This window comes from Mesocricetus auratus, unplaced genomic scaffold (genome assembly GCF_017639785.1).
Source record: "Mesocricetus auratus isolate SY011 unplaced genomic scaffold, BCM_Maur_2.0 Super-Scaffold_100013, whole genome shotgun sequence".
Classification (NCBI taxonomy): domain Eukaryota; kingdom Metazoa; phylum Chordata; class Mammalia; order Rodentia; family Cricetidae; genus Mesocricetus; species Mesocricetus auratus.
In genome coordinates, this window is record NW_024429196.1 from 76761503 (window position 1) to 76778011 (window position 16509).

The 16509-nt window shown below is 49.9% G+C and overlaps 1 protein-coding gene across 2 annotated transcripts in view; it reads right to left on the reverse strand.

Moving 5' to 3' along the window:
- Window positions 1-16509, reverse strand: part of Trpc7 (transient receptor potential cation channel subfamily C member 7) — a 130963-nt gene that overhangs the window by 80156 nt on the left and 34298 nt on the right. For both annotated transcript variants that reach the window (XM_040756071.1, XM_021232011.2), the window contains exon 3: window positions 6610-6792. In XM_040756071.1, the coding sequence (XP_040612005.1) occupies window positions 6610-6792 (183 nt within the window). The remainder of the gene's footprint in view (window positions 1-6609; window positions 6793-16509) is intronic.

Below are 16509 nucleotides of genomic sequence, written 5' to 3' on the forward strand. Positions count from 1 at the left end.
ATGTTCTCATATACAGATGGGAAAACTCAGGTTCTAAGATGAAATTACACACATAAAGTCACATATCTACAAAGCCAGGGCCTTGAGAACTTCAACACAGGGAGGCAGGCTTCTGCCTGGCACTTCCCTGTTGCTTTTCTTAGGAGGTTTTTCCAGGCAGAAAAGGGGTCATGACTCACATATATTTATTCTGATTATTCCTCCCTTCGTTAGCATTCCCAGCTTGGGGAACCACACTTCCCTGACCTAAGACAGCGCTTGTGAGCCAGGTGATGAGCGGACGCCCATCACTTTTGCGCCACGTGACCAGGTTCAAGTTGCAGAAGTGTGGAAAGGAATTCCCAGAGAGGCTGATGGCTGATGCTTTGGCGGCAGTGTCCTGCGGCACAGTCTGGGGTAGTGCCCGACCGGCCAGGCTGCTTGCGTCTTAACGCTGAGCATCTGCTAGAACAGTGTGTTGCAGGAATCACAGCGGGCCAGTGTCTGCCCGAGCATGTGCCTGTCTGACCGGTCCCTCAGCTATCCTCTGATGTCCCCAGGTCCCCTTTGTTGCCCGTGCGTTGTGCAGACAGAGGAAATGAAATGGGACTCAGCAGAGGTCATTTGCCCTCTCCCCTGTGTCCTGCCCATTGAGGATGCGCAAGGGAGACGAAGCTGGCTGCTGCCGGGCCTCACTTTTTCTCTTCTTGTGAGGCTCTCGAAGGTTAGAACAGCATGTGACTGATGTACCTGAGAAGCCCCCAGGCTAGCCAGCGGGGTAGCATGTCTATATCCGTGTACCTGGTAAACAAGCAATGTGCAGTCGTGCTCCTGACTACAGTGCAATGCTGCTGTCCAGCAAGTTCTGTTTCCTTCCAGCAGGAAAACAGATCCATTTATTCCATGTCTACAGAACGAGCACAAGGTGTCCGTCTGGCCCAGGTCTAGGTGGAAATGGACAGTCTTCCTTGTAGCTAAACTCTCTCCCACCAAGCCATTCTCCCCTCAGCATTCTCCGAGGGAAGAATCCACTAGTTTTACAGGTTTCTGTCCCTGTGCTTATAAAAGAATCTCGAAATGAGGGCAGCATCAGAGAAACAATTATAGAGGTCCCTGGCTTGGTGTGTGATGGTTAGCATGGACTGTCAAACTGACAGAGCATAGAATCGTTAGGAAAAAAGGCTCTGGGTGTGTCTGCCAGGGACTTCCTAGGCTGTGCTAATTGAGGGAGGAGGGGAAGGGCCCACCCCAAGAGTGTGCTGTAACCATTCCACTGGTATGCTGCAAGTACCAGCATCCCTCTCTGTCTCCTGCTATGGTTGCAGAGTGACCTGAGCACCAGCATCCCTCTCTGTCTCCTGGCTATGGTTGCAGAGTGACCTGAACACCAGCATCCCTCTCTGTCTCCTGGCTATGGTTGCAGAGTGACCTGAACACCAGCATCCCTCTCTGTCTCCTGCTATGGTTGCAGAGTGACCTGAACACCAGCATCCCTCTCTGTCTCCTGGCTATGGTTGCAGAGTGACCATCTGACTCACAATCCTGCTTCTCTGACTTCCTTGTAACGTACTGCACACTTAAACTGTGAGCTAAAATAAACTCTGTCTTCCTTAAGTTCTTTGTTTTTTTGAGATAGGGTTTCTCTATGTAGCTTTTGGAGGCTGTAGACCAGGCTGGCTTGGAACTCACGGAGATCTACCTGCCTCTGCCTCCCAAATGCTGGAGCTAAAGGGGTGCACCACCACCACTGCCTGGCTTAAGTTGCTTTTGTTAGGTATTTTTGTCCCAAAATGAGAAAGAAACTAACACAGAATTGGTGCCAGGAGTGGGGCTGTTGCTGAACTAAAGATGATCATGTGGTTTGTAGGCCTTTGAGCTGGTTTCCAGGATTCATCTGAGTGTGTAATTTAGAGTTAGGAAAGCCCAAAAAAGCTATGAGCAGAGTTTAAGGGACCATTCTTGTGCAAGGTTAGAGAACAGAATGATCAAGGAGGCCCACTCATGAGCTTTCATAGGGCAATGAGGACTCTGTCAGGAAAGGAGATAAAACCACCTTTTTTTTCTGGCAAAGAACTTGGCTGTATTCCTCCTGTGATCCTGATAGCTCAAGAGAAGCTCAGTTTAGAATTATGGGCTACATTGTCTGGCAGAAGAAATCTCAAGACACGAGTTTGTAGCCTAGACAAGGGCTACTTCTCACCCCTTTTATGCAAATGTGTGATGGAGAGAGAGAGAGAGAGAGAGAGAGAGAGAGAGAGAGAGAGAGAGAGAGAGAGAGAGAGAGAGAGCGTGCACAGTGAATGGAGCAAACATATTTGAAGACTGTGGGAACTGGAAGGGAAGCAGAGGGTTACAGACAGGATGGGTAGCTCTAAGTATTGATGATAGCATCCCTAAGAGAAACCTCCCCTCTATGCACCGGAACAATAGGGAAGGTGCCCTGAGGGTAAGACTAAAGGCTTCATCTTGAGAAAATTCAAGTTCATTTGAGAGGAGAAAAGCCTAAACTGAAAATGTCACTGAGCAAGTTTCCTGCTGAAAAACAACTGCCCGGGGAGATGTCCCAAGATCCTGGCATCTCAACATTGCAGGTCCTCTATTGCAAACTGGGCTTCCTTTTCACAGCTTCATGCAAATGTGCATCCCATCAGCCTCTGGGGACCACTGCACAAACCCTCATGACCCCTGACCCTTGCATCTTCTGTGCTGGTAAAACTGGTGCACCACATACATGGCGCTGCAAATTCTGCCGTCGTCAGCTTGGGAAGCCGTTTGGCTCCCTTGGGCCACAATTTGTGTAGTGACCCTGGGTAACCACTGGAGACATCACCCCTTTATGTTCACAGACCATGAAGCAATAGAGAGGAGGAAGAGGAGTGAGACCGTCTTCACCATTAGACAAGATGCACACTCCACTAAGGGCAGGTTCTGGGTCTCTGTGACAGTCACCAAGCAGTCACCACGTGCACTATACTGGGTTTGCTTTTGCTTTATGGACGAAGCTTGGGCTCAGCTGAGCTGAAACTGACATCTAGGGTAGTTGGCTCCTTCCACAGGGTGTGCCTAGAAATAACCCGTGGTTATTTAGAGTCGGTAGATTGTGGAAGAAGGAGGCCTTTGAGAAGGGGATTTGAGAGAGAGAGGGAGAGAGAGAGAGAGAGAGAGAGAGAGAGAGAGAGAGAGAGAGAGAGAGAGAGAGAGAGAGAGAGAGAGCGCTGGCTTCTTCAGCTGGCTTATGGCCCGAAAAGATGATGAAGCATTTTGAGCAGCCAAAGTTGGGGGTGGTTTTGAGTCGCTGTTGGATACGGGCATAGCCACTTGGAGCTTTGGTGGGAGGCAGAATGAGGGATAGACCCTTATCTCTGATTTCTCATAAGGTAAAGTTGCCCTCTGGGGTGGGTAGCAGAGATGTTCTCAAGTGAGCCCTTAACACACTTCCTTGGCAGTAAGCTGCCGCCGTGAGCATATTAACACCATCTCCTTTGTACCCACAGGTGGCTCAGGTCTGGCCATATTTAAGGTACACATATTTTATTCCACTTAAGTCTCATCAGAGCCTGTGCAGTTGGCCTTACTACCCTTCCTTTAGTGATGAGAGAAGTAAACACAGATTCTAAGTGCTTGCTTTAGTGACTCCATTCATAAACGGTGAGACCCAGAGTTGACTCTGAGTTCGCTCTTAGCCACATCTCCAACATGGTCTCTCAAGTGTTGCATTCCCGGGGCCGAGTCACCCTCTTTTGTTTTTGAGACAGAGTCTCACTATGTGGCTGTCCTGAAACTCACTCTGTAGACCAGGCTGGCTTCAAACTCACAGAGATCCACCTGCCTCTGCCTCCCAAGTTCTAGGATTAAAGGTGGCACCACCATTCCTGGCTTGAATTTCTCTCCTAAGCAGAAGTCATGGAGGGTAGTTGCAACTCCACAAGACATTTGGCCACTCCAAGAGGTATTTTATGCTAGGTGATGTCCCTACCATGGAACCATTTTTTAGCACTCTTGGGGGAGATAACACAGGACAAGTTAAAGAATCTCTCAGGGGACAGTAGGACATCTAGTCTTCAAAGATAGTTATTGCTGAATAGCGCTAGTGGTGCTCCCCTTTTGATCTGTTGGGGGCTGCATCACTTTCAGATTAAGTTTGCAAAAACTCTGAATAAAAATCTCAGGCATCCACTTTTGCAGACAGAACTTGGCATTGCTTCAGTGACTGGGCTGAGACCACAGGCTACAGTGTATGAGTCAGGCTCAAAATCTGTCTCCTGACACTAACCTAGGACTGTCGTCTTTACCAGGGGCTCCCTTATCTTCATCCAATGACAGTGGACACTGGGACGGGCATCAGGGTTAAACCCTGCAAAGAGGCAATTGCTCAGATGAGATGCACCACCCCTGTGCGTGACCAGGCACGGTGGCCCCACGCCACTCATGTGCAAGCACTTTCTAGACAGACTAAGCTTGTGTGCCCCTCACTCAGAATGACACACAATATTCCACCGTGAGACAGAGCTCTGGGGTTGTGTAAGGCATGCTGTATTTTCTGTGAGAGTAGTGACACATATTAAGGGCTTCATGGTGTCTTGAAGCAAAGGCATCTGTCTGATTGTGTTTCACTCAAGGTATCTAAATGCATCTCAACATAAAATCTTTGTTCTGAATCTCTTTTTTAATGATCATACCTGATTAGATGCCCATGAGAATGCTGAGAATAACTAGTCTGACTTGACCTCTGTACTAATAGGCTGATCTTAGCACATGGACAGGATCTTAGGCTTTATAGTCTGTCTGTCTGTCTGTCTGTCTGTCTGTCTGTCTGTCTGTCATCTATTCATCCATCCACCTCAGATACAAAAGGCAATGCACTTGTACACTGGCCTTGATATTTGTCATTTGTAACTCAGATGTCCAGGATAGCATACGAAAGTATGCTCCATTTCCTAAGTTAAGACTAGAAGTCCATCATATGATTGATTCGTAAGCCTTTCTAATATTAGACGTTTTTTATTAGTGATTAACAATAGAACAAATGTCAAGAAAAGCTGCAGGGCTGTCTGCTTTCGCATGGTGGCATGCGTGGTCTGAAGGCCTTTGAGATCAGCAAGGCCGGCGTTCCACACAGGTCCCCTCATCGTCTTCCCACCGATGGAGGCAGCAGAACTTGACATTCATGGTGGATATTTCCAGAGACCTTTATAAGTTCCTTAATTGGAAAATTCCATTGGGGCAAATAATTTCCCTCATGAAACCCTTTTATCCTGACCCTGGCCATCATGACCATGGAGGGCTTGGTGTACTGTCTCATTCATTATCAGACCATTTGTACCCTTGGCTGGCAACGAGAGACAGGGACGTGGCTGTGAGGAAGTGACCAGATATGCTGGCTTACCGGGTGACTCTACCCTCGATGGCAGTTTTGATAGAGGATATGAATTTATATTTCAGGGGGGAAATGACAATGTCTACAAGGCATGCCCTGTTGAGATTGCTTGTAATAGTCAAATCCTGTGACTATAAACCGCAGGCCCCCAGCGTCTCCTGTTCCCTGGCTGATTCAAACCCCCGTCCTAGTGCCCTGTGGAGGGCCGGAAGCTACTCTGGCTGGCGAAGACGGGTGTGCATGGAGGCTTAGAGGAGCCCCAAGCTCATATTCACCATGTCACACTGTCCCCACAGCAGGGCTGGTTTGAACCCAAGGGTGTGGGACGTCTCGGCAGTAGGGTTAGGTTAAAAATGTATTCCATAAGCTAAGAAGATAGATTTGAACTTGAAGCCTGACTTCCCCCAGCACTTGGCAAAACTCTGCTTTGATTTTGGGACTCAGAGCCTTGGGGAAACACATTTTTCCTCAGGATTCATGACTATTATTGAAGCAAAAGAGTAGAAAAACTTTATGAAATATGTAAGCCCTCCCTAGATGAGTCTCACAGGTGTACATTCCCTGCTGATGGCTGTTTTATGCCCCCTGCCTGCCTCCGGATGCCCAGAACCCAAATTGGGGCATTTAAATAGCATTTAGTTAAAACAATTTCTCTTTTTGAGACAGTGTCTTTCATTGTAACTCTGGCTGGGGACATGTGGGGTCCTGAGCAACAATGGCCACTGAAGACACCTTGGTGTGTATTGGCCAGGGGCTGAGCTTTCCCCTGGGCATCTGCTGGAGCTTTCTGTGAAGAGCTTCATTCAGACTGTGGAGTGAACTGCCTCTAACCCTCTGAGGCCCATGGCTCTCCCCTGCCCTTTGCTCTAAGCTGCCTGCTCTACGACTGTTCCTAGGTGCAGAGACAAAGCTTGGGGACATGCTTCCCAGCGAGACCTAGGATTGGCTTGCCAGCCTGGGGGAGCCGTCCCGCGAGTGTGCTCAGCTTGGAGACCGTGGTTCTGTTCTCCAGGCTCAAGGCCTGTTCACGGGCTGCTTGTGATTCCTCTCTGTCTCTGTCAGGGGGATGGGAGCCCAGGTAGGAAGGGGTGGTGAGATAGGAGTAGCTGCGTAAAATTGGCAGTTCCCTGTGCCGGCAGAATCTGGGCGCCATCACCGCCGCTTTGTGGGAACGTGGATACGCACGAGCACGCAGCGAGGCCAGTGGCCCCCGCAAAGCCAGGCAAGGAGGCCAGGAAAAGGAGGAAGCTTACCTTCTTGACTTCGTATTTAATGGCGAGTTTGATCCGGCTCAGACTTGGACGGTGGTGGTCGGCCCAGACTTGGAAGTTCACATCCCCATTTAAAATGGCTCCCACCTCTTCTGTGTCTCGGCACAGGTCCAGCACGCCCACCACAAAATCCTTGCACTGCATAGATAACTTCCTGTAATCGTTCTAACAGAATAAAGAGAAGTCAGGGCGCGTCACACTGAGCCCCGCGGGGTGGCTTGCACAGCATAGCAGGGAGGCTCAGCGCTGGCCCCCAACAGTGAACCTGTGGAGGACCTTAGAGCCAGAGGCCTGTGCAGGGCTCTCAGCTGTTCCTGTGTTCTCTAACCTGGCATTTGCCGAGTTAGTGAGCTACAGGCCACTTGCATCAGTTACCTCAGGTACATGCTGAAGCCACAGAGTCCTAGATTCCACCCGACTCACTGAGCCAGAACTCCCAGGGCTTGGGCCTAGGAATCTGCCTTCTAAGTTTGCCCCTAAGTGATCTGTACGTATGCCATGTGCCCCCTCTCCACCACCAGGCTCTTTCAAAGTAGCTGGTCCTTGTGCCCAAGGCTGAGTCAGTTCTACGACTGCAGGGACATGTCACTCCTGTCTGCACTGTGGTGGCCTCACACAAGGCTTTGCTGGAAAACTGGCTGGGAGGCTGAACGGGGAGGAAAAGGGAATGTACACAGGCGTGCTTTTTCATGTTCTGGAAAACTGGCTCATCAATTAAAAACGAACTGCAATTCACATATAGCACAATGCCTCCCCCCCCACATATCTGTCTAACAAATTATGGCTCCTGTGCCCCCTGCCTGTGGAATAAACTCTTCTAGGTCCTTTCGCCGGCATCTCTCCTTTCTCAACGAATTGCTCCTGGATCTCTCCTTCTCTGGGCATACCTTTCTGAATATCTTTGGGAGCTTTACTTCCTGTCCTAGTGACACTCCAACTTGTCTCTCTTCCTGAGAGACAGCTCAGATTCCAGATGTGCTCCAGATGTTGGGAAGAGGGAATACCTATGCCACTTTCACACCGCCTTTCTCCCAGATGTACCCTCCAACCCCAGGATTCTTAGTTGAAATCATACACACACACACGTCTGTCGGTCGCTATCGACAACCCACAGACCCACCACCCGCAGCTGGCAAATAGGATGACTGTGCCCTCCTGAAGCCTGGATTCCTCAGCAGATGGGCAGTGCAGGCCTTGCCCTGAGTTAGTGACTCCAGTTCCTGCCTGGGTACTGCATCTGAGTGCCGCTTTACAGGAGACAAAGAGGCCAGCCAGTGCTTGTTTGTGGGGAAAGGCAAGAGACTGTTCTCAGACAAGAATGGCCATGCTCCATCTCTGCTCATGATTTAGATAGAAGAAGGGAGCTTCAGAAACTCAGTGGAGACATGGCCGCTGCCGAGCGTGGGCAGATTGGCATGCAGGGTCCATGGAGAGTGCTGTGGGCTTGGGCAACTAGGACTGGGCCATCCATCCATCCATCCATCCATCTATCCACCCACCCACCCACCCACCCATCCATCCATCCATCCACCCACCCACCCACCCATCCATCCATCTATCCATCTATCCATCCATCTATCCATCCATCACCCATCCTCAAGGATCTACTGCATACCGGGTGGTGAAGTTGCCGGTGACAAGTGTAACCATTGCTTCTGAATACTGGAGGGTAAATGAAGCTGGGGATCTACCCTCACTTCCATAGGAGAGCAACGGATGCCAAGTGAAACCTGCACGGAGCCTGCCCTGGCCCAAGTCATTCAAAAGTCATGTTTCTAGATGCTTAGGTTTCCCAACACCAGTGGGCAGCACAGAGGAGTCATCTCAGTCCTCACAGAATCCCGTGACGGGAGGCCTGTCGCCGTCTCCAGCTGAGAGGCTGGGAAACTGAGACCCCCCCTCCCAGAGCTGCAGGGTCTGCTCTGTGAAGTCACACCTTCTCCTCCCCCTCAGATCACAGAGGACCTCGATTGCCGTTGGAAGAAAGGCTCTCTGCCATCACAGCAGCACAGGGACTGTCCCACGTGCCTTTGCACTCAGGAAGTCTGTCCCTGTGTTACCCTGGACCAGTCGCCTCTGCTCCTTCCTAGTCCAGCTCCTCCACTCATGCTCGCCGCTGGAGGACACACCTGCCTCCCTTGCGCGGCCAACTTCCCCGCCTCCTACCGGCTCAGCACACACACTCGCTGTTATTTTTGTCTTGAAAACAAATCTCTCCTGACTCCCATTACGGTTCCAATTTCCTGTATTATGTGACAGCAAAACTCTGAACAGAGTTGTCCGCATCCATTGTCTCTAGTTGTCCTCTTGCGTGTCTTACTAATGGCGCTGTTCTGGCCAGTAGCTGGCTCTCAGTCCTCCTCTCCCTGACCTGGTGACAGCCTCTTCCACCCCCCCATCTACACGTATTTTCTCTGGTGTCTAGCCTGCCTTACTACCTTGTATTGTTTATTCCCAAATAACTACCTTTTGCATTCGGCGTTGGTTTATTTTCATTGTATTTTATTTCAGAATGTCCTAAAGAAGTGTCCAGCCCTAGGCCAACTCCTTTATCTAGTGTCATGGCTCTCAGTACTTTGACCCCTCTACCGTGATGACCTGTGAGCTGTAGCAAACCCTCTGAGGAGTGGATGGGGGTGGGATTGGGGGTGGGGGAGGACAGCAGAAGGGAGGGGGGACTGGGGTTGGTATGTAAAATGAAAAAAATTTTAAAATAAAGAAAACAAACAACCCTTTCTCTATTTAGTTTCTTTTGTCGTATTTATCACTGCAATAGGATAAGAAACAAAGACAGTGTCCCTTGGTGCCACAGGGCAGATGAAGTTCTTTTAAGTCTTGTCAAAGCCTCTGACATCCATAAAGCCAGAAGGTGGGTTATCCAAATGTGGACCTTGCGGTAATCTTAGTGAGCTGCTATGTAGGCCTGGGCGCGTTTCCTTCATCTCCTGACATGGGAACACTTGATTCTGCTCTTTACAAAGTGATGAGGAAGGTGTCGGTGCATTGTGGTGCCTGGTAGATGCCGGTGAGCCGCCCCCCCACTCATGCTGTGGACGACGGTGTGTGGCTGTGTCTCCTTGGACCATGAACTGTGTCTGTGCCAGACAAGAAGGAGGCCCTAGAGTTTTGCCTTTTGTAGAACAGAATATAAATGGGAACCGTGTAGTACACAACCCTTTGAGATCAGACTCTTTTCCTCAGCATAATCTCTTTCTAGGTCATCGATGTCACGTGCGTTACAAATTCATTTCTCTCTGTTTTGTAGCCTCTATGTGGTAGTACCACAGTTTGTCTATCCACTCACTAGCTGAAGCCATTGGTTGTTCCCAACCTTTGGTAAATAAGAACAAAGCTACTGTAAATGCCAGTGTACAAGTTTTTGTGTGACCTCAAGTTTTTACCTGTTAGAGTACATCTAAGGGCTGGGTGGCTGAACATGTGGTAAAATGCATGTTGGATTTAGTAATTTACTTCTGGAGCAAGCATAACACTTTATAAGGCCCGTCTTTTCATGGATGCTCTGTCTTTATTTCTGTAGCTTTACATTAAATGCCAAGACTTGGCACTCTGAACCCCTCAGCTTTGTCATGATTTAAATGTTGCTTTGGTTTTTTAAAAAAATCCTTTCCTTTTTTATGTAAACTTAATAGCAAACTTATTCATATGTTTAGGAAACTATGTCGGGATTTTTTTTTAGTGATATTGGGCCAAATCACTAGATGAATTTCTGGTCCCAAAACAGCCAGCAAACCGAAACCACCCAGCAAAGCGCATTGATACAGTGAACGTTTGGTGCTGAGGTTATTGCCTTCATAGCATTGGTTTAGCAAGTTATTAGTTTTCTTGATTTTGTTGAAGAGTTCCAACTTGTTAGTTTTGTCAAAGTGATTGACAGATGAAAACCAGGAGGGAGAACAAGAGACGCTCATTACCAGCTGGGGCAACAGTGGAGTGACCTTCTCAGGTCGCTGCTGAGGAGACGCCCACACATTTCGGGATAATTAGCACTCGTTCCTCAATGGAAATCTTAGAAATTAAATTTCAAAAGAGTGTGGACTTCAAATCTACTCCCACATCCTTCCCTCGGGGCCCTCGCTATGGGGAGGGAATATTTACTGAAAGCCTCCGCTAGAGCTGAAAAGGGAGCCAAGTTAGCAGAGATGTGCAGTGCCGTACGCCTGGAAGGAGCCTTTGTCTCTGACCTGCAGCTGGGTTCCCGGGAAGGCTGTAGTAACAGTCACTGCAACAGTGCCTTATAAACATGGTAATACGTCGTTATACCGTCACAGCTCTCCCAAGTCTCATATCCCTAAATAAGAGGACTGAGATTTCAGCTGGGTGGTGGTGGTGCATGCCTTTAATCCCAGCACTCGGGAGACAGAGGCAGGCAGATCTCTGTGAGTTTGAGGCCGGGCTGGACCGATAGCCTCCAAATATAGAGAAACCCTGTCTCATAAAACCAAAAAAAAAAAAAAAAAGAGGACTGAGATTTCATTACGGAAGTTGGTGACTTGGGGGGTCATGAGCAGCTCTGGGGACCATGAGGGTGTGGCTACGGAGTGCTGAGGAGAAAGAAAGGCGCTGCAGTCAGTGGACAGACGGCTCTTTAGAGCTGGGTAGTGAAGGAGAGAAGAAAAATGGGCAAATGGCGGCCGTGAGAAGCAGGGTCACGTGAACCATCTCTCTCCCTCCCTTTCTCCATCCCTGCCTTCACCGCTCCTTGTTGTCCTTTGAATGTGAAACGTCCTCCCCGGTTTGTTTGAGCACTTGGTCCCCAGCTAGTGGCGCTATTTGTGGAGTGTGGAGGGGCGGGGGGGGGGGGGAGGCACCTCAGGTGACAGAGCTCACTGGAGGACTCGGTCGCCAGGGTGGGGCCTTGAAGCACTGTAGCCCAACCCCAGGTCCTGCTCACATCCTGCTTCCTGAGTATGGATGCAATGTGCCTGTCCTGCTCCTGACAGCACGCCTGCCTTTCCTGCCTGCTCTGCTGTGCCCTCCCGGCCACCACCCTGCACTGTAAGCCAGAGTGAACAGCAGAGTAACTTTTCCCTTCCTTTTTTTCTCCTTCCTTCCTTCCTTCCTTCCTTCCTTCCTTCCTTCCTTCCTTCCTCCCTCCCTCCCTCCCTCCCTCCCTCCTTCCCTCCCTCCCTTTCCCTTTTCTGAGTTAAATATATACAAAAGCGATTGGCTGAGACTAATAAGGGAGGTGGTGGATTTGAAGAGAGGTCAGATAGAGTCTTGGGTAGAATATCGCAATGAACGGATCAGTAGCACTTGGGGAGTGCAGGTAGGGGTTAGGAGAATTCACCACTAGCCTGCAGCTGCATAGGGAGTTAGAGAACAGCTAAAACTAAGTTGAAACAAACAAATACCACAAAAGAGCTCATTTGAGGTTCATGGTATAAATTTAAGATGAGGTCAGTTACTGTGATTTTTTTTTCCTAAATGCATTCTCCTTCTTGGATGCCTAGAGAGTAGGCAGAAACTTGGGATTTTCCAAACAGAAAACCCAGAGGAGCCAAGGAGTTGAGTAATACATAAAGGAGTGGTTTTAATGATGGCTCTGGAACTGAAGCCAGAAAAGGAGACATTAGAGCCAGAGAAAAGTGGAAGGAGGCTGGGCGTTGGTGGCGCTCGCCTTTAATCCCAGCACTCAGGAGGCAGAGGCAGGGGGATCTCTGTGAGCTCAAGGCCAGCCTGGTCTACAGGAGCGAGTTCCAGGACAAACACCAAAGCTACACAGAGAAACCCTGCCTTGAAACGCCCCCTCCCCCAAGAGAGAAGTGGGAGGGTAGGTGCATCAGTGACCCCGGTTCCCAGGGAAGGCCCTGTGGTGGGGTTGGGGATTTCAGGGAGATGGACATACTGGAGGCAGAAGCCAGAGCGTGGTGTGCATGCTTTGATTGTGACAGATGAGTAGCAGGTCTCTAGGAGACATGGGAGAGGGTAAGGGTAAGACCGCTGGGAGAAGAGACTCAGCTGCAAGGGTGACGAGTGCTCGTACCAAAACACGGAGACTGTAAACAGCAGCAGCCGAAACCACGGGAGTGGCCGTGGGAGATCCCTGCAGTGCCTAGCGCTGTCACATTGGCAGCAGTGACAACAGCGATGAACAATGGGTGAGATGGCCTGATGCCCTACTCAAAGGGAGATGTTCTCGGGATGAGCGGCAGCGTGAGGTCTGGGTGTGGCAAGGGGCAGCAAGGAGTACCAGCTTCAGCCCCAGTCCCAGCACTGTGAACACTGTCGGGGGCAAAAGCTGTCCTAGCTGGGGACAACCAGGCAGCTGTGTCCTCAGGGGGCTTTTCTTTACAAAAAGGATGGAGGTGCTGCCTCTCTCAGGGACAGAGTAAATGACAAGGGGACTTTGCTGAAGGGCGTGTCCCAGAATGGAGTGGGAAAGTTCTGGGGATAAAGAAAGGGGTGTAAGAATGGCCTGGGGTACTTGGTAGGGCTCTGAAGCTTCGGGTGCAGTCTCTAAGTGGCTGTGGAGACCGTTTCTCCTGGTGCTGGCAGAGAAGCCTCGTTACATGATGGTGTGAGGATTCTGTGACCTGGACAGATGAAAAGACAGCATGGTACCGGGCACGCGGGGCACACGTAGGACGCGACAGCTAACACAGGACTCCATGCCGCACCTGCCTGGTGCAATTCCTTCTACACGCCTCTCACGTGCATGATGGATGTGCATGCTAAGGCTTAGCATGCTTGGCTGAGTTCTCGTTCATTGTAACTGGAACCAGCGATGGATGTGAAATGCTAGGTGAGAACCCGAGTCTGGTGCTCATTATACAGTGGATATTACAATATTACAATTAATTGTTTGATTCACCTTCACCACATCAGTAAGTCCAAGCTGCCGCAAAGCTTGTCAGCGTAGAGCTCCTTCACCACTTCTAGTTTATTTATCGGATTTTGTTTTTCAAAGAGCAAGCTGTTTGGTTTTTTTTTTTTTTTTGCAAAGAACAAGGGATTCTGGGTAAATCACTCAATACAGCAAAGGACAAGAATTGGCCAACATTGTAGTGGTCTGGACCTTCCAGGGAACCTCAGCACATACACTCACCCATCTTGGTTTGGCTCTCCCAGCACCTCTTTGAATAAAGCTGACAGATGCCTGTGTTGGATTCACTCCTGTAGCTTCACTCCGCGAGGCCCTCCGTGCATGGCACAGGCAGAGGGCGGAGCATGGGGAAGGATGGGCAGGGCTCTGGCAGCTCACACCCTGACACAGGACCCTGGGCCTGGGGCACTGCACTGTATCAGGCAGTGTGGCAGGGCCTCTGTGGACACTCTAGTGTCCCAGCTGGATTTCAGTTTACTTGATTTGCAGTCACTTACATCGTGAGGGGCTCAGCACAGTGACACATCTGTGAAATTCCAAAAGTAGCACATTCCCACGCTTGCTGACTTTTTTCTAAACAGGTCCTTTGTTGGATTCAGAGGCTTGCCTAGGGCCAGAGCTGCATTTCAAGAAAACAATTTCAATACCGTTTGGGAAACTCAGGTGCCACACCCACCAATTCTGCAAGCATACTTTAGTTGCCATGGTGTGCCAGGCACTGGGAATCCAAATCTAAATAAAACCGCCATTTCATGAAAGTTACAAGCAACCAATCGAAGACCGCGAAGCTCTGGAAGCGCCCTGGGACAGCTGGGCACGCGCCTGACCCACAGACAGCAGGGGCTTTCAAGGGGGAGACGGGGTGTGAGTAGGGCTGGCAGAGGAGCAGATGCTGGTGGGGCTGAGGCCGGCGTGGGACATAGCAAGTGTGGACATTCTCCAGAGGAAGGCTTACGAAGCCCTGTTGGAGACGCCATCCATCCCTGTGCAAGCTGAGCTAGATGCTGGTGACCCTGACCAGGGCCTGGCCATGTGCACGCACTGTGTGAATTACTCAGCACACCGGGTTCGCTCATGTGTTTAGAGAGGAGCCCACATACTCCACACATCCACCCAAAGCAAGGGTGCTGCATGGATTTCTGTTGTGGAGTTCTCAGCAGTTCTCTCCTTAGCTCCCTGCCTTTCTGCTGGCACCACAGTGATTCCAAACGCACCCTACCCAGTCCCTGAAGTCCACACCTCATTGGCTCCCCTGACCTCTTCTTTGTCCTGGGCGTTTTTTATTGTGCATACATGCACACACACACACACACACACACACACATGCATGCACATGCACATACATGCATGCAGGCACACACACACACACACACACACACACACACACACACACACACACTGCCTTCTAGTAAACATGTCTCCACTCTATGACAGAGTGCTTGCTCCAAGCTGGGACAGAGGAAACCTGTTAGGATTGTAAGCTCAAATAGGAAATTTCTGAAAGACCCTCTCTCCCCCACAGCCTGCGTCCACATACGGTTGGCTTGAGCATGGTTGGTTTCATTGCCCCAGTGAGAATGTTGCCCAAAGCTCACATCTTAGAACCTTAACTCCCAGTGCCGCAGTGTCAGGGTCTCATAGGAAGTAGTTAAGTCAGGAGGTCCTGCCCTCGTGATGGGACCGGAGTAATTACTGAGGGAGTGGTTCATGTGACAAGAGCTGAGGGCCATACTCAGAATTCTCTCATCCTTTGAACTTCTCTGTATTTCTGCCTCCTATCACAGAATGTGACAGGAAAAGGCTCTTACTGGATGAAGATACCTAAACATTGGACTCTCCATTCATTTCATTTGTTTTCTTTGTAATTCATCCAGTCTGTAATAGTCTATTTGTGAAATAGACTAAGAGAAACACAACATTAAGAGGTACAGTTATTGCAAGTGCCATTACTGTTAGTTATCGCTTATTGAATACATGCTGTGTGCCAAGTCTTGGGCTGCCATACCTATTCAGGTTGTCACATTCTCATGGGAAACCTAGGGTGCAGATACTGGTGACATTTCTGCTCCTGGATGGGGAACTGAAGTCTAGAGACTTGGTCACAGCCAGGATTAACACTCGGGTATCGTATCTTAGTACAGGTAAGTACTCATTCGATATTAGCACTAACTGCCCTAGCACACACCCTAAAACCCCAGCACTGCTCTGCCAGGCAGAGGAAGGAGGAAAGTTCAGCGTCCTCTCTGGTGTTAGAGGCCACGATGCTAAGATTACATCAGGGCCTTGTGTTAACAGACCCTGGAGAGGCTGGGTAGTGAGGCTACGTGAACTGATGGGTAGGTCTACTTCATACTTGGTCTAGCAGGATGTGCATTGACCTATGGGACAGGTGGAAGGTGTCCCTAAGGGAATGGTAAGATGCCAGCTCAATCCCTGAGGAGTTACACAGTCACAGCAGGTGGCTTTCAACAGGCACATTTTGGGGGTCTCTTTGTCCTGCTATAGCTGAAGCAGATGCTGTCAAACTAGAGGTGCCCCCTCTTTCTGAAGTTTCTACCCATCAAACATGCCCACGCCCCATGCACTCACAGGCTCTCACGGAAGACCTGTGGTTCTCCCATCGTTCATTTCATCCATCAGAGGTGAACCATGCATCTGTGGTGCAGGCACTATCTGGGCCCCCGAGACCTCATGGAGAGTGGGGCAGGCATGTCTTGCCCTTGTGAGGCTGCTGGACCAAAGAGAATGATGCCGATGGGCGAGCGCTGGCTGAGTTAGATGGTGGGCTCTACATTCAGCCTATGGTAATCCCTGGACAAACATTTCTTTTTCAACAAACACTGTTGGTGAGATGCAGAAGCTGGGTGAGAATGTGTTGGCCTTAAGTTTGGGCGACTTCCAGGAGCCTCCCCTTGGCAAGTGTGGGTTCCCTGAGTGGCCTTGCACTGGAGCTACAAGGAGGGGTGGTGTCAGTTCTCCTTGCCCACGAGGACATTGTTATACTAGTAGATGACTTTAAGATAAGTGATGAGTGTTAA